Source organism: Lytechinus variegatus, chromosome 13, assembly GCF_018143015.1.
Source record: "Lytechinus variegatus isolate NC3 chromosome 13, Lvar_3.0, whole genome shotgun sequence".
Classification (NCBI taxonomy): domain Eukaryota; kingdom Metazoa; phylum Echinodermata; class Echinoidea; order Temnopleuroida; family Toxopneustidae; genus Lytechinus; species Lytechinus variegatus.
The window spans coordinates 2,057,438-2,070,760 of record NC_054752.1 but is presented as its reverse complement, the minus strand read 5'-3'; the positions used below and the strand labels follow the sequence as shown (position 1 = coordinate 2,070,760).

General features: G+C 38.4%; 1 protein-coding gene across 1 annotated transcript in view; it reads right to left on the bottom strand.

The window, feature by feature from the left end:
* LOC121426374 overlaps positions 1–13,323 on the bottom strand; it is a 43,062-nt gene that overhangs the window by 12,279 nt on the left and 17,460 nt on the right. Inside the window, exons 6-10 of the mRNA XM_041622660.1 lie at positions 13,101–13,238; positions 10,871–11,173; positions 9,551–9,658; positions 8,406–8,452; positions 783–950 (exon numbers count right to left, since the gene is read on the bottom strand). Coding sequence (XP_041478594.1) covers positions 783–950; positions 8,406–8,452; positions 9,551–9,658; positions 10,871–11,173; positions 13,101–13,238 — 764 coding nt within the window. The remainder of the gene's footprint in view (positions 1–782; positions 951–8,405; positions 8,453–9,550; positions 9,659–10,870; positions 11,174–13,100; positions 13,239–13,323) is intronic.

Genomic DNA, 13,323 nt, shown 5'->3' with positions numbered 1-13,323 from the left:
ATGATAATGGTAATAATAATAATGTACTATAACGTAAATAATAGTGATGATGATGGTGATGATAATGATAACACCATCAATAATAAAAATGGCAATAAATGTTAAAACTACTGATACAGGTACAACTCATGTTAAACGTAACCATGGTAACACATACACATATCGCCTCATTATCTAGCATCTGTACCCGATTAAAAAAAAAACATTTTTATTAACCTACATTATTTGCCGAGCAGCCTTTTGGTGAGAACACGAATTTGAACGGATTCATTCCTGTCATGGTAAGCGATCAAAGCCACCATTACCAAAAGTTTGACAGAAACAAGTCTGCTCCTTCATTTAGCACCTGGCAAACCTTTAAAAAACAAATGCTGCGATAATATGACGCAGTGTTGTACTTAGATAGCATTGGCCTAAAATCAAAATGTTATTCAAATCATTTTCATTCCTTATCTGATTACCACAGCCTCTTTATTTCACAAGGGTGTATGCAGCACGACGGAGGAATCTGATAAAAACGAGCATACAACTGACACTTGAAGTCGTGTCCTTATAATCCCTTATATACTTTGCATAATGCCAAAGGCTCTCTATTTAAAACTTTTGTAATGATCTGCCGTAAGTTAGAACTGTACTGTGGTTCATAAAGAAATCAGTTCGACTAGATGCTAAAACGAATTCTACGATTTGCCCTTATCACGAAATCTTAAAACAGTAGTTCCTAATATCAAGTGTCAAAATTTGCAGTTTTGCATCAATGTTTTTGTTGTTTAAAAACTTACTTGCACAACGGCATCTTCAGTTAAGTTCTGGTCTGATGCAAATCCAGCGATACTAGTCAATTTGTCAGAGACTGACTGCAAAGCTTCTTCATCGAATCCAGCTGACGTTTCTGTGATATCTGCCAACTCTTCCGATATTCCTTCTATATTTTCAGTCGTGATTGTTTTCTAAGAATAAATTTTGAAGAAATAAAAGTACATTCTGGAAACAAAGATATTTATGTCAAATAAAATGCATATATGTTATGAATTCTGACATAAAGCTTTATTCAACGGATTTATGTAAATATTTATGTTTATGTAACATCGCCTGGAGTTGAAGAATAAAGTAATTGTATGTGAAAAAATATTATTTGATAAAATCACTAAAATACATTTTGCTTTATTCTTTTGAAGTCTAGCATCATTCCACCGGCCTTCATCTACCCGACCGGCGAAATTATTTTTCTCACATGAGTTCCGGACCGTAAATGGCCTAGCGTCCTTTGGCAAGGCGTTAATCCACACTTTGCCACTCTCCACCCAGGTGTTAAATGGGTATCCGGTAGGATGTGAAAGTATGCCTAGCAATTGAGTCTTGGAGTGGAGAAGGTGCATACGTTGTATGCGGGCATGCAAGGATCCGATGACCGGGGTAATAATATGTCTGTAAAGCGCTTAGAGACGTCGTTCCGATGTATTAAGCGCTATATAAATGCGGATTATTATTATTATTATTAATATGAATATTCATGACTTGCGTCTTCCGAATAAAGAGTACGCATGCGCGTGGATTTCATCTTTACAAAATTGAAGTCGTTTACATTGCGTGCCATGAATAAATCAGCACCCAAAAATTTCTGGTACCATTTAGGCCCTAGCCTAGATCTCTATCTAGATCCATTTATTAAACACTTATCAAATAAATGAATAAATGAACAGATAAAATGCTCGGCTAGTCTATAGCTAGCGTAGGTGAGGGCATTAACTTAATCTCATTGGTTTAACTTAAGTAAACGTAAAATTCTGAATTAAAGAAAAACACCAGCGAGCTCGAACAGAATCCATTGAAATTACACTAAGTGTTTGTATGTATATAAAAGATGGCGAATAGCTCTGAAAGAAAATGCGTAATAGTGGAGCGGTTATGTGACAAAATATGGCCAAGATGCCCGAATCTGGCAGAAAGTGTGAAATTTGGCATTCAGGAGTATTTTTGGACGCTGATTTCGAAAATTGCCGGTTCCAAGCGATTTGACCATCGGATCGGCCGCCATGAAAAAAATCATTAAATGTCATTTTCTTGAGTTTTACATGGCATGTGACAATGAAATTTGGAATATAGGAGTATCTTGAGCCACTGATTTTAAATATTGCCGGCCCCCAACAATTTGAACACTTGGTCGGCGCCAAAACGGCTGCCATGGTATATTATTGCAATCATTTTCTCGAGTTTTATATGAACTGCCGTATTGAAATTTGGCATGTAGGTTTAATTTTGGGCGCTGAATGCAAATATTGCCGGCCTCACGCGATTTGACCATCGGATTAGCCGCCATTTTAAATCCAAGATGGCTGCCACGAAAAATCATTGAACTCATTTTCTTAAAATTTTCATAATATGTGCCACTGAAATTTGTAGTATATCAGTATCTGGGTGAGTTCATTTAAAAAATTGCTGGCTCCATGCAATCTGACAATTGGTCGGCGGAAAAATGGCCGTCATCTTGAATTCCAAGCTGGCTGCCATAGAAATATTGCAATCATTTCGTTGAGTTTTATATGATTTGCAGTATTGCACTTTAACATATGGAATTAGTGTTGGGAGCTTATTTCAAGTATTGCTGGCCCTCGGCGATCTGATACCCTGAGTCAGGGTTATACGGGCGTAATTACAACTGGCAGGCCAAAGATATTCATTTGAGCAAACCCATTAACTCTCAATTTTTAATTTTGATATTGCTGATTGACAATAATGAATGAATATGAGTGATAATCTAACACTGATTCTAGGCAGGGTAACTTTACTGAACTTCCTTATTTCAAATTGGGAAGATATATCACTACTTTCCTTGGAACTATTTTTATACTGGCGGAAGAAGTGCTACCATTTTACCGTCTCAAGTGATGAATTTGAGGTAAGCGATGAATTCCAATAACCGGAGTTAGAAATGAATATTCATTATAAATGACGTATCCTATCATTTTTCTATCATATTGGGTTCGTATATCGGTCGTATACTAGACGGTGGGATATTGACGTGAAGATCTGAGCTAATCAGGTGCACTGGCTATAGGAAGGGGGGTGGGGGCTGTTACCCCAAATATTTTTAAACCCGGATGGCTTGGGGTGGAGGGGAGGGGGCTCCACCCCTAGGTTTTTATATAGGCTAATCCCATATAAAAGTGTGCATTCAACCCTAGTTAGGGGCTCACGGTGCCCCCTCCCCCAGGGTTCAATGACCCGTATCCGGGACCCATAACAAGTTGTGGACCCATAGGCCCTATTATATACCCCACAACACAGTAAACCTAAAGCTTCGTTGGGCTTTTTAATATCCCCATCGACCCAATGGAGCCTCAAGGCTCCCTTATGCTGTAAAAAACCCGGCTATCTAGCATGTGGGGAGGGGCTCCCTCTAACTCGACCGCCAGGCTTTCATATAGGCATACCCCACAAAAAAGTAAATGCAGTAAAACCTTAGTTTTTTTTGGGGGGGGGAGGAGGATCAGGGCTTTACCACTGGACCCACTAGTCAATGCCAATGGGTATTTAAAAAAAGGATTTTGCCCCCGGCAATGGCCTCTCTTTCAAAGTGTGTAGAAGCCCTCTGGCGAATCCTTGACTCCAACTGTTCCAAGTTTTGCCCCTGCACCACCGGCCGTGGGGGGGGGGGGGGTGAGCCCTGTTTGTTTCGCTTACTTTGCAGATTTGTTCCCCCACCTAATGTTAAAAATCTTCCTAAGCCTGTGCATGTGCAGTGTAGTGGCCTGGGGAGGGGAGGTAAACCGTTCTCCAAACGAGTTCTCTTTGGCACCACATAATAGTTTGTACGTCTCTACAACGCTATCAAATTACGCGCGCTATGACACTGCTACGACTCTTCAATTCCCGAAATTCAACAGAATACGTCATTCATAATGAATATTCATTTCTAACTCCGGTTATTGGGATTCATCGCTTACCTGAATTTGATCCTGTCAGGCGTAGTCTTCATAAATGCCGATTTATTTTTAAAATGAGCTGGTCGAGATACCCTTTTCTGGTCAGATATGTAATGTCAGACATTTTTTATATCCACTGGTAGTAAACATTCAATTCTCGAATTTCATCATTTTTTAGAGCGCCTCTTTAACACACGAGTCGAGGGAAATGTTTTAGGCCCGTGATACCTCAGCTGCAAAATGTCAGCCATCTCGGATAAATAAGTGCAATATGATAGCACGAATCAACATTGATGTATGGTATAACTGATGGCAATCCATTTATTATTGCTATCAATCATTTATATGCTAGACGGTTGACAGTGAATCTTACAGATCTACAGGAATTACTTTGAAACAATTCAACTGATATCCATCGTGTGTTCGACAATAGGAGCATGTTCGCCTCACAATCGGGAGATCGGGAGTTGAAGCTCCGACAGCATCAGACCAAAAGATATTAAAAAAGGGGGAGTTGGTTCTACCCTGTTTGGCGGTAAACGAATGAAAGGAGTAGTTCACCCTGACAAAAAGTTTATTGAAATGATAACAGAATAAATAATGAAAAAATATTGAAGGTTTGAGGAAATTCCATCAAATATTTAAAAAGCTATTGGAATTTCATTTGGTGTATTTGTGACGTCAGATGCAAGCAGTTCCCCCATGTTTCTTATAGTACAAAAATCAATGAAATGTAGCCTCCTAAAAAAATGAAAATATTTTTTATTGATACCCTCCAACAAATGATTTCACACCTGCTCAAGAAAGAAAGAAAATACCCATGATGAACCATTTATGCATTTTATATTACACAACATAATGGGGCAGCTGCTCGTACAGTACATGACGTCACAAATCAAAATAAAAAATTATAATATCTTTGATGGATCCACCAATATCTTTTTTATATCATGTTTTCTTGTGTTTTTACAACAAACTTTTCTACCCCCCTTTTAAGGGATAGAGCAACGTCCGATGTGGCGCTGCTAAGTTGCTCCGGGCTCACGATCTGCAGGGTATGGACAGAATACATTTTCAGAGCATTTCTGTAACTGAATTCTATTCTGAACAATAAAATATGTATTATTATCATCCATCATTAATATTAATTTCATCATCATCATCATCATCATACCACTATATAACCATCAGTACTAAAGTCTGGAGCAGTTTTCTTCATGTCGATTCGTAATAAAATATTGCAATTATTGGAGCAATATTCTAAAACCAGCAAGCCAAAAACCTGCCTGTATGTCTAACATGCAGTGCCTCAAATTATTTAAAATCAAGAAAATGATTTTAATCAGTTTTCATGACAATCGATCCTCTCTAAATTTCAAGATGGTGGCCATTTTGCAGTGTATCTATTGGACAGATTACTGGGGGCAATTTCAATATCCCTAGATGCCAAATTTTAAAATACTACGTTACGTGATACTAGATAAAGTGATTTTTTTCAATGATCTTTTTTCATGGCAGCCATCTTGGATTTCAAGATGGCTGACATTTTGCTTCTGACTCAGGGGATCAGATCGCTGATGGGCCAGCAATATTTGAAATAAGCACCCCGCACTTCGATTTTTAAAGTGACCTTGATCATGTGATCTAAAATTCAGGCAAACTGTTCAGTGATACATGACTATCCTAATGTCCTAGTGTCCTGAGAGAGAAGTTAGCTCAGTCGGTTAAGCGTCTGCCCGTCGAACCAAAGATCATTGGTTCGAGTCCACCCGGGCAGATGACTGAATCCATTGGGTTGTGTGTAAACGTCTCTCACCTGTTTCATAGATGCAACCTATGTTACAGTGGACAACACTCTGTCCCTCGAATAGAACGTTAAATGGAGGCCACGTGTAGAGGAGAGTCACCACCTTTGCTCCTTAAGAACCAACTGCACTATTCATGCTATTCGAAAAAGAGTAGGGGAAAACCCCAGTGTAGTGGTCTACCTGCATTCCCGAACCAGTTATATCGGGAAGAGAGACCAGCGGGTCAGCGTTCTGTGTGCGCGCAATTCTAGGCGACCCGGATTGGCTGGCTCCTCTAATGATGCTCATTTGAATGTCTTTGACAGATCTATACAAATGCTGTGCATCATCATTATCATGAACTAGGTCCATCATTGGCGTATATCCGAACCGTCGTCAATTTGTTAAAAAGAAAATTATTTTGAGATTTTTGCATAAAATGAAAGTACATGTCCTGTTCTATTCATAACTAAATTTCTAGGCAGAAATTCATTTTTTGAGATATGAGAGGATTTTCACGGCGATGCAATACAGATTTTTAATAAAATGCGCAAATCCCATTGGAACGCGTATTGTAACAGAGCGATACGATTTGATTGACCGCGATTTCAATGCGCGCGGTCAGCCAACCGTCGTATCGGCACTGGGCACGCGAAAAGCAATACGACGTTTTGACTGATCGCGCGCACTGAAATCGCAATCAGTCAAAACGCCGTATTGCTTTTCCTCTATGGCCTTTTTGTACAGGGAAAATCTAAACCGCTCAAACCGAAATTACAAGCAGGTAGCTCGTTTTCTCGGATCCTTAGTTTTGTGCAAAAATTAAGATGCCAAATTCAAGCAATTTTCTCGGTCTTTCCGTTCATGTACTTTTCTAGCAATGAATATGTTGTAAGGATAGTAGTGTGAACATCATAGCAAACTTTAAAGTCGTTTTTTTTTCTGAAATTGGTTTGTACCGTTCTATGTGTGATACGACGACCTGGTACGACGGTTCGGATGACCGTCGACGAAAGTGGGGGTGGAACAATAGGTCATCCCCCTAAACAATAAGTTTACCGGCTGGATTTACGCCAGCGAGGTCCATTATACTTCTTCCAAAGTTACGATGGCATTTACTTAACCTCAAGATTTTCAATGTCGCCACGCCGTCGTCGGCGTTGGAAGAGCGGCGCGTGTATAAAGGCTCGCTCTGATATGCAGGCGAGACCAAAGTATAATACGACGGTTACAGCCCGATAGTCTGCGGGTCCGATAGTCCGCGGTGTGTGTAAAATTATGATCAGAATATTGTGAGATATTTTTTATTACACATGTGGGAAAAACTGCTCGGAAATGACGTCACCATTAAAATTTAAAATTTTTATAGCTTCTTTAATCTTTGATGGATTCCCTAAAACCATCACTAATATCATTTGAATTATTTTCTGATATTTCTACAATAAACTTTATATTATGTCAGTGTGAATTTCCCCTGTAATGAATTAAGTATAATACTTGGGATCCAAAGTGTGCTTCAAATTTGACATGAGTGAGAAGGTCGTGAATATTAGTCCAGGAAAAAATACGAAATACCAGCTCAAGTGTTATCAATTTGGTGCAGAAGATCCAAAGTATCTAAAATGTTACCCTTTCCATTTATAGTCAAACATAATTCCAATTTTCTTCTCAGAACCTTTCTTATTTAATCTACCGTATGCATAGATTGACCATGTATACCTCTGTCATTATTACCTCTGTCATTTTTACCTCTGCCATTATTACCTCTGCCATTTTTACCTCTGCCATTTTTACCTCTGCCGTTATTACCTCTGTCATTATTACCTCTGTCATTTATACCTCTGCCATTTTTACCTCTGCCATTTTTACCTCTGTCATTATTACCTCTGTCATTTACACCTCTGCCATTTTTACCTCTGCAATTTTTACCTCTGCCATTTTTACCTTTGCCATTTTATGGATCCACGCCTGATAGAACCCCATGGTCTCTTATCATTTGACCTTTTGACCTCTCGATGACATTTGATCTCACTATATCCTGATCATAATTTTACACACACTGCGGACTATCGGACTCGCGGACTAACGGACCCGCGGACTATCGCACCAGCGGATTATCGGCCCGTGGACTATAGGACCCGCGGACTATCGGACCTGAAGACTAACGAACCCGCGGACTCTCGGGATGTCCCCAATACGACATCGCTGTAGGATTTTTTTTTCTTCTAGCGTCTAATAGCTTGGGGAGGTGAAAACCTGTCTCAAAGAACTAGTACTATATAGTGAGCATGGCACAGCAGAGATTCGTTGCCAGGTTGGGGTTTATTAAAGTGGCCTACTTGTAACTCCTGGATGGCAATAACTGTCCCGACGAATTGTTGTCTATTGGTTCTAATTCGGGTGAAGGCCTACTTGTCTTGGATGGTGATTGCTTTACAGAAGTATTTGAATGGCGTTGACTCATTCGGTGCTTATGAATTGTATGAGCGTGGTAAATTGTTTTAGTGATTCAAGTACTAGTAGTTCGGGGAGGGCAATTACTTTACTGTATAGGGCTATAGGCTAATCATCATATAGTATGAGATGATGTCAGAGGGATTGGCTATAAGATATTAAGAATAAAGAGGAGGTGGAACAGTTGGGACGTTAAAATCAATCGAAATGTGTTTGATAAATAACCATGGTAACTTACATTCACTATCTCATTAATTGCTTCGTTGACGGGTTCCTTGGTTGTGGCTGGAATAGACAAATGTGACCAATAATTCACATTAAAACTTTCTGTCAGTGGCCTTTAAAGTTCTTTCCAATTTAATAAACTTTAATTATCATGATGAATCATTTGGCACACCGCAGTAGTCTGGTAGTATCATAGAATTACTGAACATGCAGAAGTATAGGACAAAATATATATGGAAATGTTGAAAGCCTTCCCCCTTTTCATCTGCGGTAAACAAAACGTCCTTCCTTACAGAGAAAAAAATACTGAAAAACGTGGAAGCAAAGGAATTTACCCAACAACCGCTTTGACCGTATTTGCGAAACTGTTTTAAAATAAAGATTTCTCCGACCCAATCGGACGTTGCTTTCAACACACTATTTTTCTTTTCAACACACTATTTTTTCTGTCCCTAGTTTGCAGTCTCCTTGCTTATGTCTAACTAATATCCTAATTCAAAATACGAAAAGGGGCTGGTATTTGATAAAGAAAACTTCGTACAAGGAACGCGAGAAGAAACGGAATAAGGCTGTTATAAATTGTATCCGTTTTTGCCCGGGGGGGGGGGCAGTCATATGTATTGCTGTACACAGTCATGCGTGATAAAATTATGTCTTAACACTCCCTAAATGAGTTCTTTTTTCTTCTGTGTGCAAATAACCCCCTAAACAATTTTTTTGCGGGCTGTATTGTCACAATTTGGCCCCAATAGTTGTCGCTAGAATATGACCTCGGGGAAAAGCTTGGGGGTCAAAACATACTATAAATACGTTTCGCTAGTCTTTCATAAAAATCTTTTGAAAAAAATACCCTAAATACGTTTAACACCGCGATTGACCAGTCAAAACCATCTTTTTTTTTTCGTGCACGGCCCGCGGCACGCACAACCCGCGTCCAAACCTGAAAAAACCTCACCCCTTACACACTCTTTTTTGTCACGCGTTTGTACAACAATACATTTGACTGCCCCCCGGGCCTTTTTTGTTGGAAGGGTGTTGGGGGCTGAATGGCATTGAAACGCCGATATTTACGGTTGAAATCTTAGAAACGAAACAGTCATGGTCATACCGTTATAAAGATAGATAAGACTTCCGAATTTTAATATAGGGCATACTCACCACTAGAAGTGCGTGCTTGGGTAGTGTAAAGTGTTGATAACTCTGGTTGAGTATGGAAATCCATTGTAGGACTATAATAGAAGCTTGACATTTCTTGATAATCTTCGTCTGTAGGAAAAGAAAATGACTGTCTTAGTCAACATTATTATGTTTACATCCTGCCTATTCACTTGAGATTCATTTAAAATAACTTTTTATTCATCATTTTACCAAGGGAATAGTGTAATGTGTGTTTTTTTTTACCGTATCTCAACCGTATCTCTTAACCTTTTTTTCTCGGGTCCGACAAAAAAGTGTGCCGGCCCTAAAACCAAGATGGCCTCCATTTTCCAACAAAATCACATATTTTACTATAGATGTGTCAATTTGTGAAATTTTCACAAGCTTTTGGAGTATTTACCTATGCCATAGGGGCCTGTAGATCCACTAATGCATAACATAAGAATACAGCCAATTGGAAATTGGCTCAGAATACATTTTTTTAAAACCCAATTAACCAAAATTATGTGAAATTAAAAATTTGTATGGCATCGTCGTGAAAATCGCGTCATATCTCAAAAACCAAAATAAATTGCTTCCTAGAAATTCACTTATGAATAGAATATGACGTTTTTGACCAAAGTTGACTGATACGACGGTTCGGATGAACGCCGACGATGCAATCTAGCATATTGTACAATACATTGTGCACTATTTAGACATGCATAGCGCGACCGCAGTGCCGTAAACGCGTGAACGCAAATTGCAAGGAACTGCATGTTTAATTGAGGTCGGATTGTCTATTTAATCAGCTCGTGCTTCGCGCTCGAATTATTCGTCTTTTAAAATCAAGACATTGATTTAAAACAGAAATTACTGCTGGCACTTCGTGCTCGCAGTAATTGTCTTGTTAAAAACGCATCTTGGTTAGGATCACAAACATTACACGGAATGTTCAATCTTTAGAACAAAATACATGAAATTTCTAAAAAAATTAGCTCGCGCTTCGCGGTCGCAATATTTAATTAGGGCTTATGAGATTAAACAAATTTATGTTGCTTTAAACGAATAAAGCTAAAAATTGACTGTTAGAAATACCCTTTCAAATAAACAAATAAAAATAAACTTTGAGAGAACGATGGGGGTGGGGGGATATTGGTGAACTTTTGTTCCGCCCCCCACCCCTTGGCGAAAGCTTGATAAGCGTTAACAGAGATTCACTTTACCAAAATTATAAAGGATTATTTTCTATCAAGAATAGAATATCGAGAAGCATTTTAAACCGATCAAGTTATAGACGATGAAATCGTATCACCCTAACAGCTTGTAAAATGTTAATACCTGATGAGCAGACTACTCCCGCATCCTCAGAGTGTGAACAGTCATGAACGCCGATTCCACCATTAGAACAATCGAGCAGATTAGTTTCATTTCCAACACATGATACCTCAGATAGAAGGATATCACCTGAACCTTGTCCGAAGTGAGCGTTTCCTCGTGCTATACCAGGACTAAATCCCAGACTTTGACAGACAACTGTAGCATCAGTATCATCCCATGAGTCATCACACACAGTACCCCATCTTCCATTGATGTAGACCTCAACTCTCCCTTCTTCTGAAGTACTTCCGTTGACTAGTCGTACTAAGTGAATAATGAAACATATTAGATGCATTTGAAAATGAAAAAGAATAAAGACAAATATTGCAGGAAAAGTGCCAAAGCTTAAAGCAGTCGCTCCCTGCCATTAGAAAAAAAATGTATATATGTTTGTGTGTGTGTGTGTGAGGGTGTGTGTGTGTGGGAGTGTGTTTTAGGGAAGAAAAAACATTTTGCATAATACCAATGACATCTCCCTCCTGATGTACATGTACTATTCTGATAATGTGACTGTTTAAGGACACTTTTTATTCATGCATGAACACAGACCTGTAACCAAGTGGAATGATTAAAAGTAAGTAGTGAACATGGAATATTGATACCGTTTCCATGAAAATGGTGCCCAATTTAAAATTCATCAGGACAAACCGTAGTAGAGAGTGTTTTACAGCTGATTAAGGGCTTTGATGAACAAACATGTATTTATTGTGAACTCAAATGTCCATATTTACAAGGCGCGTCACAGAAGCCTTATCCACCAACCATTTGCACGAACAAAAACTGCTTTGAATTCTATTTATGTTTATTTTTGTTAATTTTCATTTTGTATTTATTCATTATTTTTTGGGTGGGGGCGGGGGTAGTTACCAAGAAGCATCAGGCAGGCCGGGGCCGCGGAACGGTTTTCAAAATGGGGGGGGGGGCTGACCATGCAAACAATCACAATCATATGGTCATTTTACATTTTTGTACATGGATTTTGAAAAAGGTCTGATGCAGTCCAGCATTGCCTATATTTAAAAATTCGTGTCGAAAATAGGTATTTGGGAGATTAAAGAAAACCTTAAATTAATTCTTGAATAACCATGTGTGTGCCTGTGGTAGGGGATGTGTATGAGAGTGCGGGTGTGCTTTTTGTGTGCAGATTTATCTCTGTATTTTCTTATTTACTTTCTAACATATCATTGTATTTTTTCAATATTCTTCTTGTAATGTCGTATATAACTTACTTTGTTTTATTATGTTTCTTTTTCATGAAAGGGCTACTTTCACAAGCTCTGCTTCTAAGGGGTTCAAAACGTATCATGTCTTGAGTAATTCTAGTCCAACTGTATGCTACAATATGTCTCTTGAATGATTGGAGTAAATAAAATCTTACTTGAACTTGTTTATATATATAAATCGACCGTATGAATTTAATGGGCATATGCCATGGCAGTGTTACCTAAAGAACAAGATATGTGTCTCAATATATACAATAACTGCAAGCACGAAGCCCGAGCTGAAATTTCTTCAGATTTTAGACCTATTAACGGTATATCTTATGCACTTTTTTTTAATCATGAAATGGATTCTTATCAACCTGAATATTTATATTTTCTTTAAACGAATTATAGGACTATTAATGATTTTAATAATCCATATCTCTTACTTTCATAATCTTGTTTATTTCAATTTTTCTTCCTTTCTTTTCCTCTTGAAAATTATGGGACGCCACCCCTGATAATTTGGTAGACTTCTTGTGAAATTGAAGCCTGTAGTTCGACCTAATTGTAATATGTAACAGTGATCTATACAATTATTTCTCTCATCAAAAGTTGTTTAACAAATAAATTAGTGATTTTGGAAAGGGGGCCTATTTGATAACTCTTATTTTTTTCCTTTTGATTCTGATTTTACACCTCTAAATGGATTCCTAAAAAAGGTGCTTATAAACACATAAAATGCAGACTCATGTTTGTGACTAACTAAAATCAAACTGCGAAGAATGGGGTTGGTAAAGCAAACGTGTACTAGGGAATAAGGATGTAAGTATTGTATCCCGTTACGCTATAATGGTGGGGAGGGAGGCTAAAATGACCTTGAGACACTGGTAAATTCAGATCCAAATCTTCAAAAGGGAATAGTAATGGTCATACCGGTGAATATATAAAGAGAAACAGATACAATTTTTGAATGTCAATATACTCACCCGTAAGATTGCTTGCTTGAGTAATTTGTGATTCCATAGACGGTATTAACTGAGATCTAAGAGTAGTGGAAGGTTCCGGTGACTGGTCTGGAGAACCTAAATCCCAACTAGATGTCCAGGAAAATGTAGAGTCTAGGTCTATACGAAAAAAGACGGTCTTAATAAATATAAAAGATCCATTTAACATTTTCACAACCGTGAGGTGGGAATTCTCAGTTTGTCC